Source organism: Narcine bancroftii, chromosome 6, assembly GCF_036971445.1.
Source record: "Narcine bancroftii isolate sNarBan1 chromosome 6, sNarBan1.hap1, whole genome shotgun sequence".
Lineage (NCBI taxonomy): Eukaryota > Metazoa > Chordata > Chondrichthyes > Torpediniformes > Narcinidae > Narcine > Narcine bancroftii.
The window spans coordinates 54,201,872-54,216,969 of NC_091474.1; the positions used below are offsets into that span (position 1 = coordinate 54,201,872).

Below are 15,098 nucleotides of genomic sequence, written 5' to 3' on the forward strand. Positions count from 1 at the left end.
CCCCCATCAAAATCACTTCCAAGTTCGATCACGTACAAATGCATTCATATTTGTTAATATGGAGCAATGTCCTGAATGAGGACTGAATGTCAGTGGTACTCCGACGCATCTATTTGTGGAACGGCCTTATCTATTCTAATGTATGTGAGTTGGTTTCATATTGAGTGGAGTGGCTGGAGGATTCGAGTCCCTTCTCTCTGCGTAACCGTAGCGTTTGGATTTAAGTATCCGTGTAAACAACTGTTGGGTTAATGCAATAATTAAATCATATTACTATCAAATAGACATTGTCCCTTTAATTCCCAGTCCCTTGAGATTCATTCGTTGGGCTGTAACTGGGAGGACCATAGTTAGTGAGTTACTCGGTGCCGTTCCTAGCCCATGTTAAAGTCTGGTTCACGAAGTGAATTCAATCTGAGACAAATGAGGAAGTTAACCTGACCGGGGGAACAAGCCCCGAAGCGGAGCTGTCAAAGGGTGTGCTGATTAAAAAAAAGGCTTAGGGACACGATGAGTGTTGTAACTTTAAGACGGGAAGGTCCATTAAATCGCAGTGATCCGCTGTCGCCCGTCGATCGCGGCTTGGAGATGTGTCGCGGCCATCAGTTCTCATCACACTGCCAGTTCTCCTGGAGTCCGGCACTGCTCGGGAAACCTACGCGCCCCGTGTCCTGTCCGCGATGCACAATGTCGAACGGCACACGTGCGGTGCCCGCGGGAGGAGTGGGGCTGGGCGACGGCCGCTGAACCAGGGCCATCTGGGGGTTCTGTGGTCAGAGTTGCCCTCCCTAACTGATGGTGGTTGACCGACAAAGGGAATTTGTCACTGAGCGCGTCAAATCGCAATCCTGCTTCCTCTTTCGATAGCTGCAGATGCCGGGTGATGACGCTCACACAGTCGCAGACTGAGACTCGATATTATACCTCCTAGCCGGCTTTTCCAGTTTCAGATGGCCACACAGGAGTATAATCTGCGGATTTACAATGGAGTATTGTGGCCATCTGAAAGCAACTCATGAGATGCTGGTGACTTTGGCGCGCTTTTGCTGTGGGACCAATCAGACGCCGGTATTCATCAGTGCGTGACGGCTCTACCTCTCCATTGGTTGTTTTGGCCACGGTGAACCTCCATGCCACTGATTGGCTTGCAGGGCCGAGGCGAGTTTTAGTTCCGGTTACGTCTGCGCGTGGAGGTCGTTTCGCCATGCTGAGGGTTTTTAGCCGCATTTTGTGCACGGCCTCCCGGCTCGGGGATCGCACCCTTCCGCCGGCCGTAGCCTTCCTCCAGCGGCAGGCCTGCGGCGGCAGCAGCAGCATCATTCCTGGTGCCCGCGGCCTCGCCCGCTCTATCTGGTTGCTGTGCAGCTCTGGCCGCCGGCCCGGGGCTCAGGTCTCCGGCCGGCCCCTCATCGGCGCGTCGTGCGGCTGCGGGGCGCTGCACACAGAAGGTAAAGGCAGGCCGTGCCCCGGGGCCGCGTCCTTCCTCCGCGTGAGGTGCGTCGGGGGGGGGGGGTGGTGGAATGGTCCCCGGCGCTGAAGGAGGGGGTGGAATGGTCCCCGGCGCTGAAGGAGGGGGTGGAATGGTCCCCGGCGCTGAAGGAGGGGGTGGAATGGTCCCCGGCGCTGAAGGAGGGGGTGGAATGGTCCCCGGCGCTGAAGGAGGGGGTGGAATGGTCCCCGGCGCTGAAGGAGGGGGTGGAATGGTCCCCGGCGCTGAAGGAGGGGGCGGAATGGTCGTCGGCGCTGAAGGAGGGGGCGGAATGGTCGTCGGCGCTGAAGGAGGGGGCGGAATGGTCGGCGCTGAAGGAGGGGGCGGAATGGTCGTCGGCGCTGAAGGAGGGGGCGGAATGGTCGTCGGCGCTGAAGGAGGGGGCGGAATGGTCGTCGGCGCTGAAGGAGGGGGCGGAATGGTCGTCGGCGCTGAAGGAGGGGGCGGAATGGTCGTCGGCGCTGAAGGAGGGGGCGGAATGGTCGTCGGCGCTGAAGGAGGGGGCGGAATGGTCGTCGGCGCTGAAGGAGGGGGCGGAATGGTCGTCGGCGCTGAAGGAGGGGGCGGAATGGTCGTCGGCGCTGAAGGAGGGGGCGGAATGGTCGTCGGCGCTGAGTGGGGGTGGGGGGGGGGGGTGCGGACAGCTCTGGGTCGGCTTCTCTATTCCATCTAGAAGTCTTATTGAATCGTTTAGTGAGAGAGTATCCACACTCTTTTTCTCACTGATGCAGTTCCAGTTCTAGATATTGCAGGAGTGACCATTCTGATTCCCGTTCTCACTTTCCTAATCCTGTTGAATTAGGATCTAGTGGAAGAGGCATTTTGACCTATCAAGTCCATTCTCTTGATTTCTAGCTTAATTATTCACTCCCATGTGCTTATTTATTCTCCAACCACCCATTTATGCTTGCCATTGCTAACAGAAGCCAGTTAACCCACCACGGAGGTCAAAAGAAACTGAAGCGCCAATGGTGACACTGAGATGTGCAGATTGTTAGTGTTCCTCCTTAAAGTCACAGTCATTTCCTTGGTTTTGTTAGCATTGAGTGCAAGAAGAAAGGGATCAGGTGCATTGAGGATTGTCAAGAGCTGGGGCAGTTTGTCATTTGAACAACTTAAAAATAAATGATTTGTCAAACAGGACCTTTTGTTATCTTCTGTTAGGTTTTTTTTAAAAGGGACAAATTGGGTCCAGCTATGGACCTACCATTGTGCAGTTGTATGGAGTCCCTGATTTGAAAGGGGAACACGCAAGTTTATTCTGGCAATGTATTTCTTACTCCAAGCAGAAACCCCGAAGCTGGGTCTTCATAAATCTAGGCAAAGGTGAGAGTCAGACTTGGCTGTAACAATTGATGAACAGTGCTGGTCAGACCTGTGTCATGACAGTGTGAGCTCAATTATTAATATTTGATATCGGCTGGTGCAGTATAATTTTCTGCACCAGTTGTACTATACACTGGAGAATTTGAACAAGGCTAAACCAGAAATTTCAGATCAATGTTTTGGGTGTGGCATAGAGATGGGAACTTTTGTGCACTCAACCTGGTCATGCCCTTTTGGGTAGAACTTGGCCAAGTCCTGTTTAAAAATAAATACATAGAATGAAATCATAGGTAAAGTTTCCTCAGGACCCAGAATTGTTCCTGTTGGGAAACATCATGGACATAAGATGAATCTGTCCAAATTTCTAATCCAATTTGTGTTGATTGCTTTGACGGTGGCCAGGAATGCATAGCAGTTACTTGAAGTTGGACTCTCATCTAGGTATTGCATGCTGGAATGTGGAAATGCAGTGCTGTATTCCCCTGGAGAAAATTACCTATAACTTAAGGAGGAAATACGGCACCTTCATTAAAACTTAGCAACAGTACCTGTGTTATAGGGGTGAAGATACAGTACGGTTCTTTGTGCTTCGTCGCTCTGTCTGTTCCTGCCTACCCTCTCCTTGTGGGGGGTTGCAAAATCCTTCTTAAATCAGATTGAGTCACGAAAATTTAAAGACCCAGAGACCGACGATGGGGTCCTGACGAATCCTATGATTATGGTTTTTTACTTTTTCATAAAAATTTAAGTGTAACTGATTTGTTTTATTTTTTGGTCCTTGTGTCCTCAACTTGTCAGGAAGATAAAAGGATACTGAAAAATCCTACAGGTATAAGGGAACTTCTAGCAGGGTGAATTCCTAGCAGGCTGAGATGGGCTCTGCTAACACACATCTTGAGGCCCCACACTTGAGATGTTATGATTCTCCTGCATTCTTTGTGAAAGAGCAGCAAAGCACATGTAGACATTAATCTATACTAGGCAGAGTAAATAATTTTAAAGATTCACATTTATTTTGATGGTGATAATTCTAGACTGTATCATGTTTTTGTGTGCGTACCATGGTCTGCAGAGACATTGTTTCGTCAGATTGTATTTGTACCATTAGATAATAATAAACTTCAAGTTCAATTTGATTTGTTCTATAGGTGATAAAGTATTTGCAGAATTCCTTATAGATGAGATCAAAGAGGAAAAGAAAATTCAAAAGAGCACAACACTGCCAAAGGTGTCTGGAGGCTGGGAGATCAGTTTGAATGGAACAGAAGCTAAACTGGTACGAAAAGTAGAAGATGAAAGGTAAAATTCCCCACTGACTCATTTACTATTGATTTCCTTGAGCTTGTTCATACATGACATCACATTCAACCCTGAGATTCATTTTCCCTGCAGACCAGGCAGAATTTCTATATATCAGTGGTGCAAAGTAAAAGATGCTTACAAAGAAGGTCCAAACAAATTGCAATGCAGAAGATAAATATTCAGTAATAAATAGTGTGCAAAGTAATAATCCTTAAATGAGTCCCTGATTGTGTCTGCTGTTTAGGAATCTGATGGCGGAGGGGTATGAGTTTTGTGATACATGTACCTCTCTCCTGATAGCTGTGGTGAGATCAGAGTGTGTCCTGGGTGGTGTGGATTCTGATGGCAGCTTTCCGTGTAGATTTTTTTGAATGGTGGGAAGGGTCTGTGATGTACTGGGGTCATTTGCAGGGCTTTCCACTCAGAGGTATTGGTGTCCCCATTTGAAGCTGAGATGCAGCTGGTCACCACACTTTCCACTGCATATCTGTAGATGTTTTCCAAGGTTTTCTATGCCATATAAACCCAAGGAACTAGGGGCACTGACGATATTTCTTCATAATGACATTTGTGTGTTGGGTCCAGGAGAGGTCCTCTGAGATGGTAACTACTGGAAATTTAAATATGCTCACTCTCCCCACTCCCCCCAAAAAAAACCAATGAACATTGGACCATGCACCTCTGGTTTTCCACAGTCTGTTCCATGGTTTTGGTGATATTGAATGTGAGGTTGTGGTATGTACACTATTCAGCTAAGTTTTCAATCTCCCTCCTGTATGCTGACTCATCTCTTCCTTTATACAACTCACTACTGGTATTGTCAGTAAATTTGTAGATTCTGCTGTTGTTGTACTGAGCCCCACAATCGAAGGTGTAAAGTGGGACTAAGAACACAGTTCAGTGATGCTCCAGTACTAATGGAGATTTTGGAGAAGTTCTTGCCAATCCTCACTGGTGTGGAGGTGAGGAAATCCAGGATCCAATTACACAGTGGGGTGTCGAGTCCCAGGTCCCAGTTTGCTGATCACTTTTGATGATGGTGTATGGATCTTTGCTGTCCAAGTGTCCCAAGGCTTTATGTAAGTGAGATCATGTGCCATAGCCCTGTTGCTACGATAGGCAAATTGGAATGGATCAATGTCGCTGCTCAGACAGGAGTTGCTATGCTTCAACACCATCCTCTCAAACACTTCAGCACTGTGGTTCTGAGGGTCGCTAATCATTTAGGTGGGTTGCTACTCTTCTTGGGCACAGGTATTATCCAAAACTCTTGGGACTTTTTGGAAATTTTTGGATAATAGAATAAGAGTAACAGTGGTGTGTTAAGTAATTGCGCGGATTTCAGATTCACGCAAAACAAAGACACTCCAACTATGAGGGTCTCTGGATGGGGGGGGGGCAGGGGGGGTAAATGAAGTGAGATAAAGATGGACCATAAAGTTACTTTTTATTTTTAAGTAAAACACCGTAAAGCTTCAAACATAGACTGGACCAAACTAAGACCATCCTCCTCAGGTTGGAGTATTTTTTAAAGACTTTTTCCAGTGTCATCTATTTCATTGAGGTTTCTGTCTAAGCAGTCTCTCTTTAATTGAATAAACTATCATCATCTCATGCTGACAGATAAATGCACATTGTTCCATGCTGCCAATGAACTGATCACACACTTTAACCATACTTATGGGCATTTTTTACCTGTGTTCACAATACCCACTTCCTCATCAATACTTTCCTCATGCTTATTGTTATTTTTGACACTTTGTCTTCGAAATCTGTGATCAGCTGAGGCATGCCTGATTGGTAGGAGCACTGTGGGGGGCTACAACGAATCAGGCATCTGATTAGAATTAGAGGCACTGGACTTTTTTCCATTGGCAACCATAAAGTAAGGATTCCACTAATTACTGACATGGACCAACACGAGATATTCAAGCATAGGTTGAGTGTGGGTGGCGTCGAGTCATATTTGGAGCCAAACGTGAGCTTTGTTGTGCAGATGACATCCATGGAAAAAAATGTTTGGTTTTTGGAGGTTTTCCATTTTCAGAATTTTGGTTAAAACAATCATAACCTGTCTAAAGCTGATGAGTACCATACCCTGCCAGAGTGAGATGTTGAACAAAACTGAATCACCTGTTGAAGATATCCCTCAATTACCCATTTTCCTTTGCTGTAATTTGACTGTTTTTGCTCTGTGAAAATAAACTCTCGGTAATCTTATTATTGAGAGAATGGTGGGTTGCACTACTCTGTGCAGCATAATTAATGCTAATTTTAAAAAAAGTGGTTCTGCCAGACTGCTGTAATGGCAGCAATGCTGCTGTTGTGGACCTGGGAGAGTGGAGACGAGCTCTGCTTGGGGTCCTAGCGACTGCCTACTATACAGACCTTTTAATAGCATATTAAAGGACCCAAAGGAGTTTAAAATCCTGCAAACGCGCAAGTTGGTGCCACCGGTGCCACCATATGTGGTTGCAGACTCAGTGGGGGGTAGGGGGGGAGAGAGCAGTGGACTGTAACAGGGCACCAGAAACAGGGAGAACACCAACCCTCTCCCACTCGTTGAGAAGGAGAAGCAGGATGTTTTATTTTATTTTAGAGAATTGATTCAACATGGAATTTTAAATTAGATGATGGAAGAGATGGGAAATCTTCATGGATATGATTAATTAGGATAATATTGGATATTTTGCAATTTAATATTTAGAATTGATTTAAAACATGAGATTTACATATTTAAGTTTGCTATAACGTATTGGTTTAAGTTGTGGCAGCACACCACTAGGCAGGTGAACCGGCCCTGCTTGTAATCCACGCGGCGGGGCAGCCGGCCAAAATGGTGCCGTCGGGGGTTTTCCCCTTCTTCTCAGCACACGTCTCAGAAGCCCACGCTGGGGGACCACGTGACGCCCGGTTCTCAGCCAGGTATGGGCTGGGAGTATAAGTGCAGCCTGCAATAAATCAGATCTGCTCACTGAGCTCAGCCCATCTGGTTGTGTGTTCTTTCAGTAGAAGTGTAGCTGACCCCAACTGGTTCAAACGTCATGAGCGAACCTGGGATCAGTGCTATAGCTGTCAAGCTGCCTGAATTCTGGGTTCAGGAGCTGGAGACTTGGTTCGGCCATGCGAGTCTCAGTTTCACCTCTGCCAGATTTAATCCGACACTACCAAATTCTACCATGTGGTCGCCACCCTGGACCAGGCCACCGCCAAATGCGTGCTGCATCTTGTTCAGCACCCAGCTGCCGAAGTCAAATACGAGACCATCAAGCGAGTGCTCACCAGATCCCTTGGACTATCTAGGCTCCAAGTGCCGCTCGGATGCTGCACCTCAACACCCTGGGGGACAGGTCCCTGATGGACGAGATGCTCACGCTCATGGGTGATCACACCAACTGCCCACTCTTCGAGCGCATTCCTCGACTATCTGGCCGAGGAAATCCGGTTGTTACTGGCCCAAGAGAGCTTTACCGACCCCAGAATGTCGCTCAGAATGTCGCTATGGCTCGAGTGATTCCCGGAGGGCTCGGCAGTCCAGCAGGTCACGAGGCATGGGCAGAACCATGCCAAGCCTGCCCCTAGCACTGCAGTAGAGCATCTGGCCCCTGCAGGGGCTACCAAGAGCATAACTAGGGCCACGGCATCTGCTCCAGGCCTCTGCTTCTACCACCAGCACTGGGGGAGCCAAGGCTCGGAAGTGTCGTCAACCATGCTCATTCCAGGGAAATGAGCAGGCCGGCCGCTGTTGATGGCTGCGGGGGTTGGTCAAGGACACAGCCTCCTCTACCTGCGGGACTCAGTCAGTGGCCGGCGGTTTGTCGTCGGCACTTGGGCCCAGATCAGTGTCATCCTGGCCACGGCCATAGAGTTCAGGAACTGACCTCGAGGACCTCCCCTCTGTGCGGCCAACGCAACAGAGATCCGGAAGTATGGAGACAAGACGGTCTACTTCCAGATCGGCCGTCGAAAGTTCTCATGGACGTTCACCATTTCATCCCTACCAACCGCCATCCTGGGTGCCAACTTCCTCCTTGCCCACAGGTTTCTGGTGGACATTAGGGTTAGGCGCCTGGTAGACGCCTGTACCTTCCAGTCTATTCGCCTCAATGCCTCCTGCACAGAGCAGCCGCAGATGGCCACGATCAGTGTGCCCAGAGATGAGTACCAGCAAATCCTGGACAAGTTTCTGACGCTCCTCAAGCCACAGTTCTCTGCTGCCTCTCCACGGCATGGGGTGTTCAACCATATCCCCATCCAGGGCCCACCAGTTCATGCCAGCTCCCTCCTGACAAGCTCTAGGTGACGAAGGAGGAGTTTTCACATCTGTTGGAGCTGGGGATCATTCGGCGGTCTGACAGGCCGTGAGCCTCGCCACTCCACTTGGTCCCGAAAGCCTCTGGCGCCCTTGCGGAGACTATCAACGGCTCAATGAGGTGACAGTTCCTGACCGTTACCCCATCCCTCACATCCAAGACTTTACGGCCAACCTGCATGGTGCGAGGGTTTTCTCCAAGGTTGACCTGGTGCGCAGGTATCACCAAATCCCGGTGCACCCATAGGACATATCCAAGCCGGCCATCATCACCCCCTTCAGCTTGTTCGAATTCCTTCGCCTGCCGTTCGGGCTTAAGAACGCCGCTCAGACCTTCCAGTGCCTCATGGACTCAATGGGCAGGAACCTGGATTTCACCTTCATTTACTTAGATGACATCCTCGTTGCCAGCAGGGATCGGGCGCAATACAAGGCTGGCTGACTAATGCCTTACCATCAACCCAGCCAAGTGCCAGTTTGGGAAAGCGTCCATGCAGTTCCTTGGCCATACTGTCATGGCCGTGAACCCAGAGTTCAGGCAGCTTGACCATGAGTTACTGGGTATGTACCTGGCGGTTTGGCATTTCCACTATTTCTCGGAGGGGAGGACTTTTACCATCTTCAATGACCACAAACCACTCACCCAGCCACTCACGATGGCAAAGGACCCCTGGTCAGCCCACCAGCAGCGTCACCTCTCCTTTGTCAGAGTTTACCACCGACATTCAGCATAAGGTGGGGAAGGACAACATGGTGGCCGATGCACTCTCGCAACTGGCCATCTGTGCGCTGATTCCCGGCCTTGACTTCGGCCAGCTTGCCCGGGACCAGAAGTCTGACGAGATGAGCCATCTGGACTGCCATCAAGGGCCTGTGGTTCCGAGACCTCCCGACTGAGCGGCGGAAGCACCGTCCTGTGCGATGTCTCCATGGGCACCCTGCAGCCAGTGGTTCCCCGGCAGTGGCGCAGGCAAGTCTTCCATCACAGCCAAGACAGTTCGCACCCGTCCATCAGATCTACGGTCCGGATGGTGGCAGAACGGTTCATCTGGCATGGGCTGTGGAAGCAGATCGTGGGCTGGGCCAGAACATGCACTTATTGTCAAATGTCCAAGGTACACAGGCACACCAGGGCACCCGTGCAAGAGTTTGAGCACGTCCGGGAATGGTTCAGCCACATTCACGTGGACATAGTCGGGCCCTTACCAGTTTCCTGGGGAACCGTTACCTGTTCATGTTGGTGGAATGCACCACTCGTTGGCCCGAGGCAATCCCAATGCTGGACGTCGCCCGGATGGCGTTCTGAATCACCTCACCAGCGATCAGGGCACAACTTGCCAACAGGTTGGGGATCCAGCTACACTGCACCACGGCCTATCATCCGCAGGTCAATGGGCTGGTCGAGCGTCTGCAACGCCACCTTAAGTTGGCATTTATGGCCCGCCTCACCGGTCCCAACTCTGTGGATGAACTGCCTTGGTTGCTCCTGGGCATGCGTTCCATGCCCAAGGAGGATCTGCTGGTCTACGACGCACTGCTAGCACTTCCTGGTGAGCCTCACAACCCCCAGCAGTTGCCACACAAGCTGCTTCTCCACCTCCGGGCCTCCTTGGACTCCTTTTGCACCTCCACCGCCACCCAGACATTGCACACAGCCATCTCACATCCCCAGCGAGCTGCTTTCAGCAGAGTACGTTTTTATTTGGCGGGGCCCGCCTGCGGCACCTCTGCAGAGACCTTACAAGGTTGTCCAGCGTTCAGTGTCTACGTTCACACTGGACGTCAGTGCCAGACGGGAACTGTTTACTGTGAACAGGCTGAAGGCAGCGCACCTCAACCCCACTGAACCAGTGATAGTGGCCCAGCCCAAGAAGTGAAACTGCCCAGCTAAAAAGGGCATTGACGCTGGTTCTGGGGGGTGCTGTGTGGTGGCACACCACTAGGCAGGCGAACCGGCCCCGCTTGTAATCCACGGGGCAGCCAGCCAAAATGGCGCCGTCGGGGGTTTCCCATACTTCTCAGCACAGGGCTCAGAAGCCCTTGGTGGGGGACCACGTGACACTCGGGTGACGTCAGCGTCCCCCAGCGCGGTTCTCAGCCAGGTCCGGGCTGGGAGTATAAGTCCAGCCCTGTAGCCTGCATACAAATCAGTTCTGCTCACTGAGCTCAACCCATCTGGTTTTGTGTTCTTTGTCGCTGTTGCTACAAAGTAATATTTCTTGAATTTTTAAAAAATATCTATTCCATTTTTTTTTTGTTTTTCCTTTTTTGGGGGGGCTTGGGTCTTTTTATCATAGTGTTTCTGAGGGATTCAGGGGGTGGGGGGGGGCTACTTTTTTCTTTTTATATCTTAAAACTTTTAAAATCCATGTATGATTGTGAATGAAATGTATGTAGTGCAATTGATTGTAAGGCATCTATAATTAGATTTAAGAAAAGAGGATAAGCAAGGCTGCAGGAGACTGGCTCATGGGCACCAGGTATTGGGATTTGAGAGGGTGCTTGAGGGTAAGAAGGGATCCCAAAGGGCTTCAGACTCAAAAGACTTCCTCATCATATTGAAGATTTGAATCTGGAACTCGTGTTACTGATGGTTTGAACTGATGTCTATGTGCTGTGGGAGCACTGGAGGCAAATCCACAGAACTGAGGCCCTTCAAAATCCCTTCTTGCCCTCAAACACCCTCTCAAGTCCCAGTCCTGATACCTGGTTCTCATGAGCCAGTCTCCAGCAGCCCTGCTTTCCTTCTCATGGGGGGGGGGGGTTCTAAAGAGGCTCGCTTTTCCTTCCCTTTCTCCTATTGTCAGGGGTGCCCTGTAATGTGTGTGATTTGCCTTACAGTGGACAGAAAATGAAGTAATCATGTACATTACATTGTTAATGTAGTATGTGACAAAAAAGGAACTCTTTGAACCTTTGAAAATTGGTCATTAGTTGGCATAGAGGATATTTTTTATCATTAATGAATTGGTTTGGTAGAATGTGAGGCTTCAGGGACAGCGTTTCAAAGCAAGTGAAGGATTTTGGAAACCACAATTTATTCAAAGAGCTATGTGAAGCAAACAATGTTTTAGAGATGTTGGCAGAGCAGTTCTGGAATAGAACTGCTGTTCTTTGAGTATAGCTGATTTTTGTTATTGCTGTCTATGTTGGATAATTCTTTGGAATTTTGCTAACAGTCTGTGCCAAACCATTTTTTACTTAGTTCCACTGACCTGCACCCAGTCTGTAGCCCTCCATACATGTATCTGTCCAAATTCTTAAATGTTAAAGTTGAGCCTGCATTCACCACTTCAAACTGGCAGCTCGTTCCACACAGTGGTGGCACTCACTGTGTAAAGAAGTTCCCCCTAAACTTTTCCCCTTTCACTCTTAACCCATGTCCTCGGGTTTGTATCTCACCTACCCTCAGTGGAAAAAGCCTATCTGCATTTACTGTCTACCCCATAATTTTAAATACCTCTATCAAATCTCCCCCTCATTATTCCCCCAGGGAATAAAGTCCTAATCTGTTTAACTTTTCCCTATAACTCAGTTCCTGAAGTCTGGGCAACATCCCATTAAATCTCTCTGCATTCTTTCTATCTTATTGATATCTTTCCTATAGTTAGGTGACCAAAACTCCAAATTTGGCCTCACCAATATCTTGTACAACTTTACCATAACATCCCAACTCCTGTGGTCAATATGCCAAAAGCTCTCATTTACAACCCTATTGACATGTGACGCCACTTTCAGGGAATTGTTTCTGTATTCCCAAAACCCTCTGTTCTACCGCACTCCTCAGTGCCCTACCATTTACCATGTCCTTTCTTGGTTTGTCCATCCAAAATGCAACACCTCACACTTGTCTGCATTAAATTCCATCTGCCATTTTTTCAGTCCATTTTTCCATCTGGTCCAGATCCCTCTGCAAGCTTTAAAAACCTTCTTTGCTGTCCACAACCCCTCCAATCTTCATGTTGTCTGCAAACTTGCTAATGCAGTTTCCCACATTATCATCCAGATCATTAATATAGATGACAAACAACAATGGTCCCAGTACCGATCCCGAAGGCACATAATTAGTCTTCAGCCTCCGATCTGAGAAGCAATCTTCTTCCAGTACTCTTTATCCTGTCCAGCCATTGTTAAATTGACTTCACTTCTTTACCATGAATACCTAGCGTCTGAACCTTACTGACTAACTTCCCATGTGGGACCTTGTCAAATGCCGTACTAAAGTCCATGTAGACAACATCCACAGCCTTTCCTTTGTCAACCTTCCTGGTAACCTCGCTGAAAAACTCTGGTTAAACTTGGCCTACCACACACAAAGCCATGTTGACTATCCCTAATCAGAACTTTGCAACATTTGGTAAAATTCACAATTGTGATGAACAGGAATTGGTGCAGGGTAAAGGAGAACAGTGTTTGTATTTAAAAGAAATGTGCATAGAATTAATGTGCAGAATGTTCTCCAGTGTAATATCATAGGAAAATAGTTTATTCTCCCTGTTGCAAATGGGTTAATTTTAATGTGATACAAAAAGTGTTAATTAAATTGATTTAAAAATCACATGTTGTGAAACTTGAATTATGACAGGGAAGGCTTATTGTAGCTGAAAATATGGGAGCTGATATGAACCAATGCATGTGCAGCTTGAGATGGGTGTAGAAAATTGCATTGAACATTACAGCACAGTACAGGCCCTTCAGCCCATGATATTGTGCTGACCCATGTAAACCTACTCTACATCAGTCTAATTGTACCCTACTTTGTACCCATAAACCCTCTTTTTCTTGCCTGTCCAGATGTCTTTTGAATGCTCAAATTGCACCAGCTTCCACCACGCTTGGCAATGCATTCCAGGCACCCAAGACTTTGAATAAAAAAAAAACTTGCCTTTGACTTTCCTCCTCTCATCTTAAACAGAGGTACTCTGGTATTTGCTATTGTTACCCCAGGTGTGACAGAATATATAGAAATATTTTTGGGAGATAAATTAGGAAAGGTTGGAGTGAGTTACATACACACTCTAAAGCAGATCTTATTTGAAGTACTGGAGAATTCATATGAGTGACTTTACAGAAACTGTGAAGAATACTTATGGAGACTTATGGACACAAGTTAATTGAACTGAAGAATGGACTAGTGTCTTTAAAGCAACAGCAAGAGACATAGTGTCTCATAATACCGTTTTGCAAGGCTTTTGATAAGAGTGCACAGAAAGGTCACTGATGGTTTTTTTTTAACCTAAAAACAGCAGATGAACCAGAAGACTGACTGCTATTGTTTGCTGGAAAACGTAATGTTGTTTTGCAAGCAAGCTGGCAACTTTTGACTGGGAGTCCGAAGCTGCTTTCAGGTGCATTCCCCGCCAAGAATGCTCCTGCGGAAGCGGATACAAAAAGGGACAGCTGCAGGAGAGGCACCTCAGAGCGCACTCCAGCTCCTGTCAGACAGCGGGACGTCGGTTCAGTCAGGCGCGGGGATTTGGGTCGCCGGCTGATTGTCATCAGCAAATCTGGCAGCTGCATTCAGGTGCTTCGCGGGGCCACATCAGGTTATTTCAGGTGGCCTCCCGACAGCCACGTTTGGGTAGAATATGCGGCTTTACATCAGGGTATTCTGGTCACCTGTGTGAGTCTGAGAAAGAAGGGTCAATCAAGTGGTCTCAGTCAGTGTGAGAGAGACACAGAGAAGCTTGCTGGAACTGCGTGTCAAGCAGATGCTGTTGGAACTGAAACAGAAGCTTCAGAGTGGCAGATGGCTGAAAGTACTGACTGTTGAGTATTTCTCTTGGAATAAATGAAACAAAGGAACTCTGTGGTAACTTGAAAGAAAGGGTGGTGCAAGTTTCATCAGCAAGACATTGATGTGACTAATGGTAGTGCCTCAGTTATGGAAATCCTGGAACAAGACATCTCTCTCTACAAAACCTACAAGAACCTTCCTGAGTGGTGACCATTTACCTTTCAAGCAGCAAAGCTTGGTGAACTTTGTAAATGTTAAATTCTGTGCATGGTATAAGAATTGCCTGCATCCAGTGAACTTGGAAGAATGAGAAGTGAGATTGGACTGTGAACTAAAGTACTTTTCTAAATTTACACACACATTACATATATGTGTGCTTAAAATTAGAAGGGGATTAAGTTAAGTAAATTAAAAATAGAGATGTTAAAGTTTGATTCTGTTTTCACGATTAAAGATAAATTTAAAAAAACTTGTTTAAGTAACCATTTGTTGTGGTGAATATCTATTGCTGTTGGGTTTTGGGGTTCGTTATATACATTAATGATCTGGATGATGGGGTGGTAAATTGGATTAGTAAATATGCAGACGATACTAAGATAGGTGGAATAGTGGATAATGAAGAAGGTTTTCAAGGATTGCAGAGGGATTTGGGCTGCTTAGAAAAGTGGGCTGAAAAATGGCAGATGGAATTTAATGCTGATAAGTGTGAGGTGCTTCATTTTGGTAAGAAGAATCAGAACAGGACATACGTGGTAAATGGGAGAGCATTGATGAATACAGAAAAGCAGAAAGATTTAGGAGTAACGGTACATCGTTCCCTGAAGGTAGAAACTCACGTGAATAGGGTGGTGAAGAAGGCTTTTAGTATGCTGGCCTTTATCAATCATTGCATGGAATGTAAGAGTTGGGAGGTGATGTTGAGACTGTATAAG

At 47.6% G+C, this 15,098-nt stretch overlaps 1 protein-coding gene across 1 annotated transcript in view; it reads left to right on the plus strand.

Annotated features, from left to right (window-relative positions):
• The first annotated feature begins 1,166 nt into the window (after positions 1–1,166).
• The window catches only part of c1qbp (complement component 1, q subcomponent binding protein), a 35,716-nt gene continuing 21,784 nt past the window's right edge, over positions 1,167–15,098 (plus strand). The window contains exons 1-2 of the mRNA XM_069885020.1: positions 1,167–1,448; positions 3,964–4,114. Of these exons, the coding sequence (XP_069741121.1) occupies positions 1,205–1,448; positions 3,964–4,114 (395 nt within the window). The 5' untranslated portion in view covers positions 1,167–1,204. The remainder of the gene's footprint in view (positions 1,449–3,963; positions 4,115–15,098) is intronic.